Source organism: Pseudophryne corroboree, chromosome 3 (assembly GCF_028390025.1).
Source record: "Pseudophryne corroboree isolate aPseCor3 chromosome 3, aPseCor3.hap2, whole genome shotgun sequence".
NCBI classification, from domain to species: domain Eukaryota; kingdom Metazoa; phylum Chordata; class Amphibia; order Anura; family Myobatrachidae; genus Pseudophryne; species Pseudophryne corroboree.
This window is the reverse complement of record NC_086446.1, coordinates 412,241,423-412,259,356: the sequence shown is the minus strand read 5'-3', so window position 1 is coordinate 412,259,356 and position 17,934 is coordinate 412,241,423. Positions and strand designations below refer to the sequence as shown.

General features: G+C 41.9%; 1 protein-coding gene across 2 annotated transcripts in view; it reads left to right on the top strand.

Moving 5' to 3' along the window:
* Positions 1-1,397: 1,397 nt before the first annotated feature.
* Positions 1,398-17,934, top strand: part of LOC135057843 (interleukin-17D-like) — a 36,551-nt gene continuing 20,014 nt past the window's right edge. Inside the window, exon 1 of one of the 2 annotated variants that reach the window (XM_063963582.1) lies at positions 1,398-1,510. Coding sequence is in view for 1 of the 2 variants with exons in the window: in XM_063963581.1 (XP_063819651.1) it covers positions 10,987-11,037 (51 nt within the window). In the remaining variant the exon portion in view is untranslated. Of the gene's footprint in view, positions 1,511-10,961; positions 11,038-17,934 lie in introns of those variants that run through there. The other variant, XM_063963581.1, reaches the window with a different exon arrangement.

Genomic DNA, 17,934 nt, shown 5'->3' with positions numbered 1-17,934 from the left:
ACAATGACCCCCCCCTTCCCCCCGGCATACCTGAGCTGCTGCTGGTGCGGCCCCACTCCTCCTTCTCCCCCGCATCACAGCCTTGTCTCCTTCCGGCTGCAGGGGGGAGGAGTAGGAGCCCGGGGACTCCCTGCACAGGTCACCTCCCGAGTCTGGGAGGTGACGGAGACCCCCGCAGACCCCCGCAGACCCCGGCAGACATCATCGCGGGGGGCCTCCTATACCGCATTGCGATACTAATCGCATATGTTAGTACATATGCGATTAGTATCGCTGCAGTAGGCGGCGATGCTTATAGTAAATCCCGCCCCAAGTCCAGTATTTCGGGAGTGATCATTTTATGATGGGCCGTGATGAAAAAATTGTCAGAGAATGCAATGAGAATTTAAAACTAAAAATATTTTCATGATAAATATGCCCCTAAATCCATCCTGGCTTGTAGAGGGATTTTTATAGTATGCTAATGGACTATTTAATAAATAAAAAAATCTTGTGCAGTGAGGAACCGCTGAAACAGGTCCAGTTAGTGAACACTTTTATCGTCTTAACCATGGGCAAACCAAGTATCAAGCCCAAGTTTCCATTTGTCACACACTGCGCAGTATAGAGGGAGCAGGCAATGTAATACAGCCTTACAGCACAACATCTTACAAATCAGCCCCTGTTGGAGTATAGCTAAGACAACCACTCCATGCTTAAACACTGCTGGGAAATATATTAATGAAAGTTAAAGTGATTTACTTTATCTGGAAATGACTGAATTGCCCAAGGAACCATTACTACTGAGTAAGCTGCATTTGTCAAGAACCACTACAATCCCTTCACTAGCTACATCCCTTTTGAATAAGACTGAGATACTGTGACATTCTTACAACACAGGATTACTTGTGCTCGTGTGCCATTCCTCCATGCAAAACTGTGGCACCACAGGATTTAAAACGAACTCTAGCGTTATTTGCCTGTAAAGATTATAACAACTTGGTTAAGGTAAGCTAGCAGGTCATCATGGCAATACTCAGGTTTTTAGCGGCAGTTGTCTCTTTTCCTTTACTGGTTTATATTTGGAGAGTATTTAGTATAGCCAACTACATATTTAGAAATACCACAAAATGTAATTTCTAAATGGAATTGCTATATCACACATGTAACTTGTTATATTGATCCATTACATTAAATGTGAACATTTCCCTTCACCAGGCTACTCTTCTCGTAACACCTGCGGGGAGTGCAAAGTGCATAGCAGGTGTGACAAATCAGGGTGTGGGATCTTATTTTTTTTTTTTACAAGCTGTTCACTCTTGGCCTTCACTCAGACATAGCAAACCTGTTCCTCCTCCAGTTTCAGGTTACAATAGTAAAAAAAAAAAAAACAACAGTGAGGAAGTTCAACCTAATTATTCTAGGGAGGCGGTGATCGGGGAAGGTTATAAAGCAAGCTGCAAATTTAGTTTCGCAAACACGTCTCTGTTCTTTTTTTAAAAAGCCTGTGAGTATAAGAAACAGCAGCAAGGTGAGGTCCAATGATGATTACGCACTTTTACACAGATTTAAAAAGCAGCAATACAAGTTAAGGCACCTGTGATTCAGCAGTAAAATGATTATAGTAATCTATATTAATATATTTATTGTGGATATTCAGTATTAGAGAGGACATGAGATCTATCTACCTACCATTCTCTTCTCCTAAAGCCGTAGATAATGGTACAGTATAAGCTGTATAGGTATTAAGGCAAGTGTGCTTGCAAATTATTTCTCTGTTCTTGTATTGTAGTTGCTGTTTTGCTTTCCTTATGTGTGGAGATATATACATATTTATCTGAAGGAGTTATGCTATAGTAGTGTAAACATGGTTGGTTTAATATTCTTAATGTTGTAATATCTTACAAGCATTATTCTATTATAGCCCACAGCACTAATGTGAACCCTATTATATTTAATATATACAGTAAAATGGGGTATAAAATATAGTTATTATTACACATCTTTAGTTGATGATCCTATAATTATATTGACCCACTAAAATGATATTGATCTCACTGGCAAGCACACAGGTGTGAGTCATGTTAAGACAACAATTATACTAAATAAATAATAACATGGTATAATTGCACTGCAACTACTAACATTGCAGAAATCCTTTGCATGGGGTCCTTTTTAGGGTACGACATTCATATTTGTTGTAAACCAGGTTGTGATGGCAACGGTGGAAACTTCCTGTCCTGGTAAACAGCATTGCAGAGCTGTATGGTCCACTACACTTGACATATTGTAACTGGAGTGTTTGTGTTGTAAATTTGTATACCATGTAATTGGAGATTATTGTAGCAAGCGTGCATCCCAGCTGTTCTAGATTCAGGAATGTAAAGATTGGAGAGAAATAATCTAGGCAATTAAAGAAAACCTTTGAGTGGAATTTTACAGCACAGGTCCAGTTGTAAAAGTGTGTGAATAAAGTCTGAGCTTTTCATACTACAAATTAGTTACAACTACAAGAGAATGACGAGGCGATTCTGATAGACAGTATTTCTGTAGTGATGAGATGCAGTTTGTATTCCAGAGCAGGGGTGCCCTAATCCCGGGATTATTATTATCTAGATTATATAGGCATTTGAATCTTGATATAAATGAAACATTGTGTGCAAGCCACAGAGGTAACTTTTTAGTTATTTTAACTTGCAGGCCAGAATTTATTATTATTAATGTTCAATTTTATATTTTGTAGGATCTTTTTTTTTTAGAATTTTTTTTCTGTATATCGCGCCAACTGTGAACAGCAGCTTTAGTACACCAAAAAAGGACTCATCACAGGTCCCCAAATAGTAGACAGAAAAAGATATATATGGGCACCAATGCGCTAATCACAAATGTTCATATCAAAGTCCAAATATCTTACATCAAAAGATGTATCAGAAATATTCAGTCTCTGTTCCAAACTTCCTCCCAGAATAGTCGGTGCACCGTGTGGAAAAGGACCATAGATAGGAATATATCCCCTTGTCCTCACATATGTAGCTCCACCACAGAGATAGATGTTACCTTTAAATTTTCCAAAGATAAACGGAAAATAGTGCAAGTACAGCCGAATGCAAAGTTAAAAATGATATTTTAATAAAAATGCACTCACAATAAACAGAATAACAAAAAGCATGTAACCACTATTGTGGGTTAGGACATTTGCCAGGCATTCGTGCAGTTACCCTCCCAGATCTCAGATAGGATGATGCGGATCAGCGGTCCGGATACACTGAACCCCACTCGCAGGAAACTGTCACCGCCAGGAATTGTCCACAATACACCAGTCACCACGCCTGAAGCTTTTCGGACCTCAGTCCTTCATCAGATGCCTCTGATGAAGGACTGAGGTCCGAAAAGCTTCTGGCGTGGTGACTGGTGTATTGTGGACAATTCCTGGCGGTGACAGTTTCCTGCGAGTGGGGTTCAGTGTATCCGGACCGCTGATCCGCATCATCCTATCTGAGATCTGGGAGGGTAACTGCACGAATGCCTGGCAAATGTCCTAACCCACAATAGTGGTTACATGCTTTTTGTTATTCTGTTTATTGTGAGTGCATTTTTATTAAAATATCATTTTTAACTTTGCATTCGGCTGTACTTGCACTATTTTCTGTTTATCTTTGGAAAATTTAAAGGTAACATCTATCTCTGTAGTGGAGCTACATATGTGAGGACAAGAGGATATATTCCTATCTATGGTCCTTTTCCACACGGTGCACCGACTATTCTGGGAGGAAGTTTGGAACAGAGACTGAATATTTCTGATACATCTTTTGATGTAAGATATTTGGACTTTGATATGAACATTTGTGATTAGCGCATTGGTGCCCATATATGTCTTGTAGGATCTTTTGTAAAATAAGTTTATGCTCCTATACATTCCAAAATGTTGAATTTATTTTCTCTTACTAAATGCTGGTGGGTACACATTGGCCGATATGTCGCCCAATGCCGTCAGCAACATCTTGTGTGTACCCTCAGTTGTGCGCTCATGCGGGTCATCAGTGACGTCGCCTGTTCTGCACATCAGATGTGACGTTCCGGTAGACGACAGCATGCTCCTGAATGTGGCCACTGAATGATACAGTATATCATGCGATCTTGCACTATATTGTAATGTGTGTATGGGTATCTGACCAATGTATCTTTACATTGGCTGTCCCATAGGCTGCGATCCAAGTCATTGAAATGTACACCTTAAAGTTGCCCGGGAATCTCTTTTGTTTGCAAAGAATACATATTTTCATACAGTACATGCTCATGAAAACAGTATGCATGTGTATTTTGTTTACCTTCGACATATAACTCCCTATGCCTCTAAAAGGCGGTACTGGGAGGGATAGCGTGGACACGTGTAGGTAGAATACAGTAGAGGCATGTTCATGTAAATATGACACAGTTAGATGTGGACATAGAGGGGATACACCTGTCAGGAGGCATTAGATCAAGTCATTAAATAAATTAACAACTGTCTATTCACATTACTTGTCATTTCCATACAGACTGCTGCACTAAAAACTATTTTTTAATATGGTGAACTTTTGCTTTCATTAATCATTTTATTACCTTGTGTAGCTTACCACTTTAACATACTGTATTCATACACAACATAATAATAATGTATTAAAATGTTTTTATTGCATTATTAGGTTGTTTACAAATATGAAACTGCTCAACCTGGAATGAGAGCTAAGATATACCTAATTCTTGCTTAACCCGAGCTTGTGTCAGGCATGCATAAACACTAGTACAGTTGTTGTATGCCTGTTATAAGGAGTACTCTTTTTGAGTTGTTTGCATTGCAAGATGCATCTGGCTCTACATAAAGACACAAGAATGCATCTGTTGTTAAGTGAGCTAAAGACACATATGCATTCACCTGTATATGGGCCCCTTTATTGATAATTGTGACTGTTTTCAACAAAAATGTCTTTGATCACTTGCCTGACTTAAATTACATGTCAGCGTTTTTAGGGAATCTGGATTATCCGGTTGTATTGAATGCCAATGTTAATGAACTTTAACGCTGACTGACAGTATTGTACTGTTAGTGTGGAGTGAGCTCTGAAAACATATCCACAAACAGGTGGAATATTTAGGGCAATACCTATCAGAATCCACATTTTTTATGCTGATGTGATAAATATTTTTTTGCATAAATTAGAAAAATAAAAATTCCCTCATAGCGGCTGACCAGGTTGGCTTCGTCCCAGGCAGGCAGGCCCCGGACAAAACTCGGAGAGTGTACAACATATTGGAATATTGCGATGCACATAAAACGCCCCTTCTTATTCTTTCGTTGGACGCCGAAAAGACGTTTGACAGACTCCATTGGGGATATCTGAGAGCTGTTCTGGATAAATTTGGATTCGTTGGGAGGTTTTTGGACTCTAATTTAGCTTTGTAATCTGTTCCCTCTGCAAGGGTGTTTGTTAATGGTTGTTTGTCGGGGGGCTTTGACATATCGAATGGCACTAGACAGGGCTTCCCCTTGTCGCCCCTCATCTTCGCCTTAGCTATTTAACCTCTAGCCGAAACCATTAGGTCCGAGCCGACAGTTACGGGTCCAGAGATAGGGGGTCTGACTCACAAAATGAGTTTATTTGCTGACAACATTTTGCTTTGTTTAATCCACCCTGATACCTCCCTCCCCGCCCTCCATAGTATCCTGGATCGGTATTCCAGAATTTCCTATTATAAGTTAAACACTTCCAAAATGGAAGCTCTACCGCTCCATACTCCTCCACGCACTATGATTTTGCTCAAAGGCAAGTACCGATATGCTTGGCAAGGGAGATCTATCAAGTACTTGGGTATTTATCTCTCTTTAGATAGGGACTTATACGACTGTAATTATACACCCTTATTAAACGCATTTGAAAAATTAATTAAAGAATGGTCCCTTCATGAAATTTCCTGGCTAGGACGTATATCTGCAACTAAGATGATTTTACTTCCTAAACTTTTATACCTGTTTCGGGCTATCCCTCGCAGCTTTCCCAAACCTCTTAACATAAGGGTCAACAAAATTATTTCTCAATATATTTCGAAAGGGTCTAGGCCTCGCATTACTAGGCAGGTTCTGATGTTACCTAAGAATGTTGGAGGGGTAGCTTACCCTAACTTAGAAGTGCACCACACCGCTTGTCTTCTCAGTCAGGCTCAAGATTAGTTCAATATGCACAACCCCAAACTGTGGGTCCTCATCGAACGGTCTTTTCTGGGTCTGATAGACTTGAGAGATCTTTTTTTGCTGCCCATTCATAGCATCCCAAAATGGCAGGGACCAGGAGAAGCAATTAGAAGCACCTTGAAGCTTTGGCATTCGGTTGTTGCATCTGACCCGACTATCTCGTTGCCGGCGGCTGACTTATCTATTAGAACTATTGCTTGTATCATACCTAATCTTGCGCTGGACGCTTGGACTGATGCTGGGATTGTGCATTTGAGGAATCTCTACTCGGGAGGAGGTTTAGTGACCTTCTCTAGCTTACAAACCCATTCAGGTATACCAAAACAGGACTTTTTTAAGTACCTGCAAATACGTCACTGGCTTCATTCCTGTACTGGTAGATTTGTGGGCCCCGTTCCCCTCCCTGCTTCCTTACACTCTAGATTATCTTCCCCTGCACACGGAGGTGGTATTTCTAAATGGTATCAGTACATTGTTCTTCTGACTAAACAGGGTAAGACTTCCTCACAGCTGAAATGGGAGAAAGACCTTTCTATTGTTCTTCGAGAGGAAGAGTGGGATTCCATTTCCTCATTGTGCTTTAAGATCTCTAGATGCCTCCAACATTCTGAAATGTACTATAAATTATGCCACAGAGCCTACTTTACTCCGCAGCGGCTTCATAGCATTTGGCCCTCGGTCTCCCAGCTTTGCTGGAGAAATTGCGGCCATGTGGGGAATATTTTGCATATTTTCTGGGAGTGCCCGTCTTTGAGGCCGCTGTGGACCGAAGTGTTTTCTCTTCTGCGGGAGGTGTTGGGGGTGGAGGTACCATTGAATCCTATGTTTGCTTTATTTCATTATTCAACATATGACTTATCGATATGTGACAGATATGTTGCTGGCCATGTCCTAATATCCACCAAGGCGGCAATTGGACAGCTGTGGAAATCACCGTCAATACCCAACATCCAAGCCATTATCAATAATACCCACAAGCATTTCTTGTTTGAAACAGCGGAAGGGGTATATTCAATATCGCTTATTTTGGTGCAGAAAAAATGGTTGAAATGGAAGGAATTTCGGGAATGGCGTGGGCTTCCTATGGCTATTAATGACTCTGCAGATCTGTCACAATTACATTCCCCACAATCTGATACTCTCTGATTACAATTGACATTTCTTACTTACCATTTATATTAATGTTTGATTATGCCGTTTTAAGAACACTCCTATAGTGGAATCTGGCCTGTGTTTTAAGTGTTTCTCTATTTGTGCCACTGTATTGTCTCTCTCCTTCTCTTACTTCTGTAACTGCATTATCTGCTGTTTTCTTTGATCTTTGTTTGTTACCAAATTTAGTGGTACACTATTAGCAAATTGAACACACTGTTGTATGACTATTGTATTTTGTGCATTTTAGCTGGTAGCTCAATTCTGCCACCCTTCTTAGATATATTATGTAATGTGTACTATTGCTTTTGGTTTTCTGTTTGTTTAAAATCTAATAAAAATCATTATATAAAAAAAATAAAAATAAAAATGAATATTTTCACATGAATATACTATAAAGCTCTTGGCAGGCAACGGGCTCAGATAAGAACCCATCTTGATGAAAAGTTAGAAGTCATGTGATAGCATAATGCTATCAAACTGCTTCCTGGTTCAGGTCCCCGGCAGCCAATGTGCATGTAGCAAATTAGTAGCCTATAGACTACTACAGGTTATCTTATCGGTGTCACACTTCAAAACACTTTGCATCCTGGAGCTTGGTAAATCTGACAGCTTTGCAGCCCTCATCAGTGGCATATCTATAATGGGTGCAGTGTATGCAGTGCACATGGGTCCCTGAGTCCAGGGAGGCCCACACTGCACACCCTGCACCCATTTCTTAAATACCTATCTCTCCAAGTACCATATCGGCAGCAGCAGCTCCCCGTAAGTCACTAGTGCAGTGCCCATTTTCCCAGGTGTTTTGTGTGGATGTAGATGATTTACCGGCGCTCGAGATCCCAGTGGTCAGAATACCAACGCCGGAATCTCGACCACTGACAGTGCCGACAGTCGGAATGCCAGCTAGCAGGGGCTATTCCCACTTGTGGGTGGCCACAACACCAAAAAAGTGGGAAGAGAACCTGTGGTGAGTGCATTAAGCCACCGAGCCCGCAAGGGGCTCCGTTGCGCTTGCCCCCCCCCTGGCATTCTTCTCCCCTTCCCCCCCCCCCCGGTATGTTGACAACCCCAACCCATTTTGCGCATGTGCAGTAGGAAAATCACTGCCCAAATCGTCATTTTCCCGGAGATCTGCACATGCGCACTATAGTCTGAGCTTCTATTGCTCAGACTCTACTGCAACGCAGTTGCCGGCTAGAGAGGAGGGAGCCCGTCCACACAGAGGCTGCACACGGGCCCCCTCCTCTCTTGATATGCCCTGGCCCTCTTAGAAACCTATGGGGCTGCGGCTGCTGTCAAAGATACTTAATATTTGATGGTATCCCCCCTGAAAACTTCTTTTTTAGGGGAATAGGGGAATATCCCACAAATAGTATTTGATAAATATAAGAACTTTGCTATGCTTACTTTTTCTTGTAATATATGATGCATTTTTATTTAAACAAAATAGCCTATGTAAATACTGCGAAACAGATAAGCCCAGTACGTTAGCAACAATATTTACAATACATATTAATATTAAATCAATTAAACTTCACAACATTTTCTAGCACACATTGAAGCTGATTGAATGCAAGTCCATTTGTTAGAAGTGTCTGACGCATGCTCCAGATATATTAACAAGTATTTTATTTTATGTGTGCAATGGCAAAATACTATAAGAGATTAGACACTTGAAACTATAAAAAATGATATTTTTATTTTATATAGGTTTTCAAATTCAGTTGGAGAGAGTAATATTTAAAAATGCAATGTATATTAACTAAAAAAGACAGCACTAATTATTGTCCTTTTGCTACAGTATTTATCAAGGACTACCACTGGCAATATCTTTTTTACAGTGCATCCGGAAAGTATTCACAGCGCTTCACTTTTTCCACATTTTGTTATGTTACAGCCTTATTCCAAAATGAAATAAATTCATTTTTTACCTCAAAATTCTACACACAATACCCCATAATGACAACGTGAAAAAAGTTTTTTTTGGAGATTTTTGCAAATTTATTAAAAATAAAAACCTAAGAAATCATATGTATATAAGTATTCACAGCCTTTGCTCAATACTTTGTTGATGCACCTTTGTTGGCAATTACAGCCTCAAGTCTTTTTGAATATAGTGCCACAAGCTTGGCACACCTATCTTTTGACAGCTTCACCCATTCCTCTTTGCAGCACCTCTCAAGCTCCATCAGGTTGGATGGGAAGCGTCAGTGAACAGCCATTTTCAGATCTCTCCAGAGATGTTCAATCGGATTCAAGTCTGGGCTCTGCCAGGGCCACTCAAGTACATTCACAGAGTTGTCCTGTAGCCACGCCTTTGATATATTGGCTGTGTGCTTAGCGTCGTTGTCCTTGCTGAAAGATGAACCATTGCCCCAGTCAGAGGTCAAGAGCGCTCTGGAGCAGGTTTTCATCCAGGCTGTCTCTGTACATTGCTGCATTCATCTTTCCCTCTATCCTGACTAGTCTCCCAGTTCCTGCCACTGAAAAACATCCCCACAGCATGATACTGCCTCCACCATGCTTCACTGTAGGGATGGTATTGGCCTGGTGATGAGCGGTGCCTGGTTTCCTCCAAGCATGATGCCTGGAATTCACGCCAAAGAGTTCAGTCTTCGTCTCATCAGACCAGAGAATTTTGTTTCTCATGGTCTGAGAGTCCTTCAGGTGCATTTTGGCAAACTCCAGGCGGGCTGCCATGTGCTTTTTACTAAGGAGTGGCTTCCGTCTTGCTACTCTAGCATACAGGCCTGACTGGTGGATTCCTGCAGAGATGGTTGTCCTTTTGGAAGTTTCTCCTGTCTCCACAGAGGAATGCTCTGACAGAGTGACCATCAGGTTCTTGGTCACCTCCCTGACTAGGGACCTTCTCCCCGATCGCTCAGTTTAGACGGCCAGTCAACTCTAGGAAGAGTCCTGGTGGTGCCAAACTTCTTCCATTTATGGGTGATGGAGGCCACTGTGCTCATTGGGACCTTCAAAGCAGCAAATATTTTTCTGTACCCTTCCTCAGATTTGTGCCTCGAAACAAACCTGTCTCGGAGGTCTACAGACAATTCCTTTGACTTCATGCTTGGTTTGTGCTCAGACATGCACTGTCAAGTGTGGGACCTTATATAGACAGTTGTGTGCTTTTCCAAATCATGTCCAATGAACTACATTTTCCACAGGTGGACTCCAATTAAACTGTGTGAACACCTCAAGGATGATCAGTGGAAGCAGGATGCACTGAGCTCAATTTTGAGCTTCATGGCAAAGGATGTGAATACTTATGTACATGTGATTTCTTAGTTTTTTATTTTAAATCAGTTTGCAAAAATCACAAAAAATCTTTTTCACGTTTTCATTATGGGGTATTGTGTGTAGAATTTTGAGGTAAAACTTAAATAAATTCCAATTTGGAATTAGCCTGTAACATAACAAAATGTGAAAAAAGTGAAGCACTGTGAATACTTTCCGGATGCACTGTATGTTCTGGTAATAGCTTCCACATGCTCTGTATGAGAAAGCTACATATCTGTAAATTAACAAGGGCAAGACTGGTGCAAGTTTCCTCCAATCACCATTACATTTGTTTTTCTATTTTTTTTTTTTTGTCTACACTGGAGGTCTGGTGCCCATGCGGTATGTGCTCACTGCTGCTGGCCGGTATCGCTGCGGATCTGAACATTACTCTGGTTAGCAGAGGAGGGTTTTTACATTAATAATAAGCCCCCAAAATATTTCCTCTTCCTGCAATAAGCAGATATACTGCAGGAATCAGTCTTTTCAGGCCTATTTCAAAAACAGGCACCCCAAGACTGGAACAACATTCAGGAAGGCAATTAGGATATTTACCAGAATAACAAGAAAGTAATCTTTCAAAAACATATTTTAGCTAATATTTAAAATGCATAAAATCTTTATTTTAATTTCACCAATAAATGTTTTTATATTTATAGAAGAATAGCAATGATAGTGAAGATCTTCAGTACTAATGTTCCTAAAACAAAACATCAAGAAGCAATATTAATAACTGAAGCAATATTAATAACTAAAATATATTCTAAAAAATCTTCATATAAATTGTTTGATAATATTTGTCATTTGTTCAAAATGAAAACACTTCTAAAGTAGCAAACCAAAAGGGATTGGCAAACCTTAACTAATGCCCCATGCAAGGAGTGTACTTTAATAATGTCATATAATGTAATGTACTATATTAATGTTTTTTTTTTTATTTTGTTTTTTTTTTAACAAAAGCCTAGTCAAAGTTGGGAAATTAATTTTGCCATCATTTTTTTTTTAACTCATATGTTTATTAATATCTTAAAATATATGTTTTATTAAATATTTCATAAAGAAAATAGTTTACATCTAGATTATATAAAAAAAATTACATTAATTTCAAAATAAGGAAAGGTACATCTTATTACAGAATTTTCGTTCATTATTAAAGTTACATTAAAGTGTTAGTGTTGGTATAAAATATTATCTTTAGGCTGTTGATAATGAAGTCCACTACATCAATCAGAGCCTAGGATATTTTGCTTTTTATTTGTTAAGAATTGTATAACTTTTTTTAGCCTGTATTAAAATTAATGTCACATAATAAATCTAATAATATTTTTCAGGTTTTAATAAGATTGTTTTATGAAATGCTGATATTAGAAACATAAATGTACTTTTTCAGCAGTCCAATATTTGTTTTCAAGTTGGTATAGCAAACCGCAGATCAACATCCCCCACCCTTCCCCTCCAAAGTAAAAACAAAAAAAAATATGGCCACTACAGACTACAGTAAACGGGTAACTAGATAGTTGTAAATATCTAAGGGGCTTATGTATCAAGATTTTTTTCCCTTAAAATGATGTAGAAACTGTTTGATCCTGGAGACTGACACTATGCGCATGCGCCAAGCTTGTCTAACCTCCCGCACTGAGCACGAGGCTCCGGATTTTTGAGTCCCCCGCTGCCCCGCTAATTAATTTACAGCTCCCAGATTCCTCCCCCTGCCTGTAAAAATCTAGAGTGGGTCTACAATTAACAGGGACAGGGCCTGCAGGAGCGATGTCGTGACATGTGAAGTCAGGTTATTTAAACGATTGCCGTCAGCATAGCATCATCATGGATAGTACTGGTGGCCATCTAGCAGCATAGTTACAGCTAGCACATAGGAAGAGGACAGCTGAGGCTATTTCTTGGCAGTGGCATAAGCGGTGAGGGCGGCATCAGCGCCACCAATGGCCTCTTCTTCCCCTAAGGTGGCTTATTTAAAAAAATCATACGGGACATTAACATTTAAAAGAGTAGTTACCACCAGGACTGCATTATGGGGTCCATGGAGGCTGGGCACTGTGTGTCATTAACTGCATTCTGAGAGGGCACTCACTGACAGTGGATTACTGGCAGTGAATGCCCTCTTTGGGGGGCAGGTAATGCCTATGACACTAAGCTCCCAGCCTCTTCCCTGTCTCCTGTCAGCATTTGGTTCTGTGATGCAGCCCTGGTGGTACTGGATGTGTGGACTGAAGTCAAGAGTGGTCAGATGAATTAAAATATTTTCCCAAAAAATAATTCTAAACAACAACAAACTAAACATACCAATGGAGGTGCGACACTCCCGATTTAAAAAAAAAAAAGGAACACGGACACAGCAGGGTAGTTCAGATCAACATTTAACACGTTTTGGCAGCATGTTGCTCTTAATACTATAGTTTTTACCTGCCACTGCAGAACACACCCCTGAGTGGCAATAGATATGCCCATAGGTGGAGCTATGCACGCCTTTAGAGTGGCGCATGACACGCCCATCTGTGGCGCATTATGCACCCACTTATAATCTCCCTGAAACTAGTTTTCAAAAGTAGGCAAGTTTTTCATGCGCAGTGTCCGATTTCCCAGATGAGTTTTTCACAAATTTGAGTAATTTCCATTTAACTATGAAAATATCCGCCGCAATACAGAGTGTTAATAATCACAGCAGTTCCACAATTAGAAATACGTATGCCCCAAAAGATTATTTTTTCTTTTTCTGGGAAAGTCACTACCATTTAAAATACTTTATTTTTATTTTATTTTTTTTAAGCTTCCTTAATCATCTATGCTTATTTATTCAACCCCATATTTTCCACAATCTCACTTGCATGACTAGAACAAATATTATTTCTCAGAAAAATGAACCATAACTGCAAAAAAGTTTTGTGAGACTTGTTTTTTTTATCAAAAAGACCACCAAAAGCTATAGAAAAAAATTAAGTTACTCACAATTCAACAGACAAGCTCTATTTTAAAAAGATGAAAAATCTAGGACAGTACATTCACTGAAGGCTAAATTATGACAGCCTATTATCCTCTTTACTTAATAGCTCTCCTCATCATGTGTGGGTTTCTTGCAGGTACTCTGGCTTTTTCCCCACAATACAAAAACATATTGCTAGGTCAATTGGCTACTGACATAGAAATTAACTGTCTGTGTGCCTGTGTGTATGTCACAACATGTGTGCTTTACAAAAATAAATGATTACAAATGTTCGGTTTTCTCTCTGGTTGCAAAAGAAAAATGCTTGTGATAACTAGAGATGAGCGCCTGAAATTTTTCGGGTTTTGTGTTTTGGTTTTGGGTTCGGTTCCGCGGCCGTGTTTTGGGTTCGACCGCGTTTTGGCAAAACCTCACCGAATTTTTTTTGTCGGATTCGGGTGTGTTTTGGATTCGGGTGTTTTTTTCAAAAAACCCTAAAAAACAGCTTAAATCATAGAATTTGGGGGTAATTTTGATCCCAAAGTATTATTAACCTCAAAAAACATAATTTACACTCATTTTCAGCCTATTCTGAACACATCACACCTCACAATATTATTTTTAGTCCTAAAATTTGCACCGAGGTCGCTGTGTGAGTAAGATAAGCGACCCTAGTGGCCGACACAAACACCGGGCCCATCTAGGAGTGGCACTGCAGTGTCACGCAGGATGTCCCTTCCAAAAAACCCTCCCCAAACAGCACATGACGCAAAGAAAAAAAGAGGCGCAATGAGGTAGCTGACTGTGTGAGAAAGATAAGCGACCCTAGTGGCCGACACAAACACCGGGCCCATCTAGGAGTGGCACTGCAGTGTCACGCAGGATGTCCCTTCCAAAAAACCCTCCCCAATCAGCACATGATGCAAAGAAAAAGAAAAGAAAAAAGAGGTGCAAGATGGAATTATCCTTGGGCCCTCCCACCCACCCTTATGTTGTATAAACAAAACAGGACATGCACACTTTAACCAACCCATCATTTCAGTGACAGGGTCTGCCACACGACTGTGACTGATATGACGGGTTGGTTTGGACCCCCCCCAAAAAAGAAGCAATTAATCTCTCCTTGCACAAACTGGCTCTACAGAGGCAAGATGTCCACCTCATCTTCACCCTCCGATATATCACCGTGTACATCCCCCTCCTCACAGATTATCAATTCGTCCCCACTGGAATCCACCATCTCAGCTCCCTGTGTACTTTGTGGAGGCAATTGCTGCTGGTCAATGTCTCCGCGGAGGAATTGATTATAATTCATTTTAATGAACATCATCTTCTCCACATTTTCTGGATGTAACCTCGTACGCCGATTGCTGACAAGGTGAGCGGCGGCACTAAACACTCTTTCGGAGTACACACTTGTGGGAGGGCAACTTAGGTAGAATAAAGCCAGTTTGTGCAAGGGCCTCCAAATTGCCTCTTTTTCCTGCCAGTATAAGTACGGACTGTGTGACGTGCCTACTTGGATGCGGTCACTCATATAATCCTCCACCATTCTATCAATGTTGAGAGAATCATATGCAGTGACAGTAGACGACATGTCCGTAATCGTTGTCAGGTCCTTCAGTCCGGACCAGATGTCAGCATCAGCAGTCGCTCCAGACTGCCCTGCATCACCGCCAGCGGGTGGGCTCGGAATTCTGAGCCTTTTCCTCGCACCCCCAGTTGCGGGAGAATGTGAAGGAGGAGATGTTGACAGGTCGCGTTCCGCTTGACTTGACAATTTTGTCACCAGCAGGTCTTTCAACCCCAGCAGACCTGTGTCTGCAGGAAAGAGAGATCCAAGGTAGGCTTTAAATCTAGGATCGAGCACGGTGGCCAAAATGTAGTGCTCTGATTTCAACAGATTGACCACCCGTGAATCCTTGTTAAGCGAATTAAGGGCTGCATCCACAAGTCCCACATGCCTAGCGGAATCGCTCCGTGTTAGCTCCTTCTTCAATGCCTCCAGCTTCTTCTGCAAAAGCCTGATGAGGGGAATGACCTGACTCAGGCTGGCAGTGTCTGAACTGACTTCACGTGTGGCAAGTTCAAAGGGCATCAGAACCTTGCACAACGTTGAAATCATTCTCCACTGCACTTGAGACAGGTGCATTCCATCTCCTATATCGTGCTCAATTGTATAGGCTTGAATGGCCTTTTGCTGCTCCTCCAACCTCTGAAGCATATAGAGCAGGCCTGGCCAACCTGTGGCTCTCCAGATGTAGTGAAACTACACATCCCAGCATGCCCTGCCACAGTTTTAGCATTCCCTAATAGCAAAACTGTGGCAAGGCATGATGGGACTTGTAGTTTTACAACAGCTGGAGAGCCACAGGTTGGCCAGGCCTGATATAGAGGGTTGAATTCCACCTCGTTACCACTTCTTGCTTCAGATGATGGCAGGGCAGGTTCAGTAGTTTTTGGTGGTGCTCCAGTCTTCTGTACGTGGTGCCTGTACGCCGAAAGTGTCCCGCAATTTTTCTGGCCACCGACAGCATCTCTTGCACGCCCCTGTCGTTTTTTAAAAAATTCTGCACCACCAAATTCAAGGTATGTGCAAAACATGGGACGTGCTGGAATTTGCCCATATTTAATGCACACACAATATTGCTGGCGTTGTCCGATGCCACAAATCCACAGGAGAGTCCAATTGGGGTAAGCCATTCCGCGATGATCTTCCTCAGTTGCCGTAAGAGGTTTTCAGCTGTGTGCGTATTCTGGAAAGCGGTGATACAAAGCGTAGCCTGCCTAGGAAAGAGTTGGCGTTTGCGAGATGCTGCTACTGGTGCCGCCGCTGCTGTTCTTGCGGCGGGAGTCCATACATCTACCCAGTGGGCTGTCACAGTCATATAGTCCTGACCCTGCCCTGCTCCACTTGTCCACATGTCCGTGGTTAAGTGGACATTGGGTACAACTGCATTTTTTAGGACACTGGTGAGTCTTTTTCTGACGTCCGTGTACATTCTCGGTATCGCCTGCCTAGAGAAGTGGAACCTAGATGGTATTTGGTAACGGGGGCACACTGCCTCAATAAATTGTCTAGTTCCCTGTGAACTAACGGCGGATACCGGACGCACGTCTAACACCAACATAGTTGTCAAGGACTCAGTTATCCGCTTTGCAGTAGGATGACTGCTGTGATATTTCATCTTCCTCGCAAAGGACTGTTGAACAGTCAATTGCTTACTGGAAGTAGTACAAGTGGGCTTACGACTTCCCCTCTGGGATGACCATCGACTCCCAGCGGCAACAACAGCAGCGCCAGCAGCAGTAGGCGTTACACGCAAGGATGCATCGGAGGAATCCCAGGCAGGAGAGGACTCGTCAGACTTGCCAGTGACATGGCCTGCAGGACTATTGGCATTCCTGGGGAAGGAGGAAATTGACACTGAGGGAGTTGGTGGGGTGGTTTGCGTGAGCTTGGTTACAAGAGGAAGGGATTTACTGGTCAGTGGACTGCTTCCGCTGTCACCCAAAGTTTTTGAACTTGTCACTGACTTATTATGAATGCGCTGCAGGTGACGTATAAGGGAGGATGTTCCGAGGTGGTTAACGTCCTTACCCCTACTTATTACAGCTTGACAAAGGGAACACACGGCTTGACACCTGTTGTCCGCATTTCTGGTGAAATACCTCCACACCGAAGAGCTGATTTTTTTGGTATTTTCACCTGGCATGTCAACGGCCATATTCCTCCCACGGACAACAGGTGTCTCCCCGGGTGCCTGACTTAAACAAACCACCTCACCATCAGAATCCTCCTGGTCAATTTCCTCCCCAGCGCCAGCAACACCCATATCCTCCTCATCCTGGTGTACTTCAACACTGACATCTTCAATCTGACTATCAGGAACTGGACTGCGGGTGCTCCTTCCAGCACTTGCAGGGGGCATGCAAATAGTGGAAGGCGCATGCTCTTCACGTCCAGTGTTGGGAAGGTCAGGCATCGCAAACGACACAATTGGACTCTCCTTGTGGATTTGGGATTTCAAAGAACGCACAGTTCTTTGCGGTGCTTTTGCCAGCTTGAGTCTTTTCAGTTTTCTAGCGAGAGGCTGAGTGCTTCCATCCTCATGTGAAGCTGAACCACTAGCCATGAACATAGGCCAGGGCCTCAGCCGTTCCTTGCCACTCCGTGTGGTAAATGGCATATTGGCAAGTTTACGCTTCTCCTCCGACAATTTTATTTTAGGTTTTGGAGTCCTTTTTTTTCTGATATTTGGTGTTTTGGATTTGACATGCTCTGTACTATGACATTGGGCATCGGCCTTGGCAGACGACGTTGCTGGCATTTCATCGTCTCGGCCATGACTAG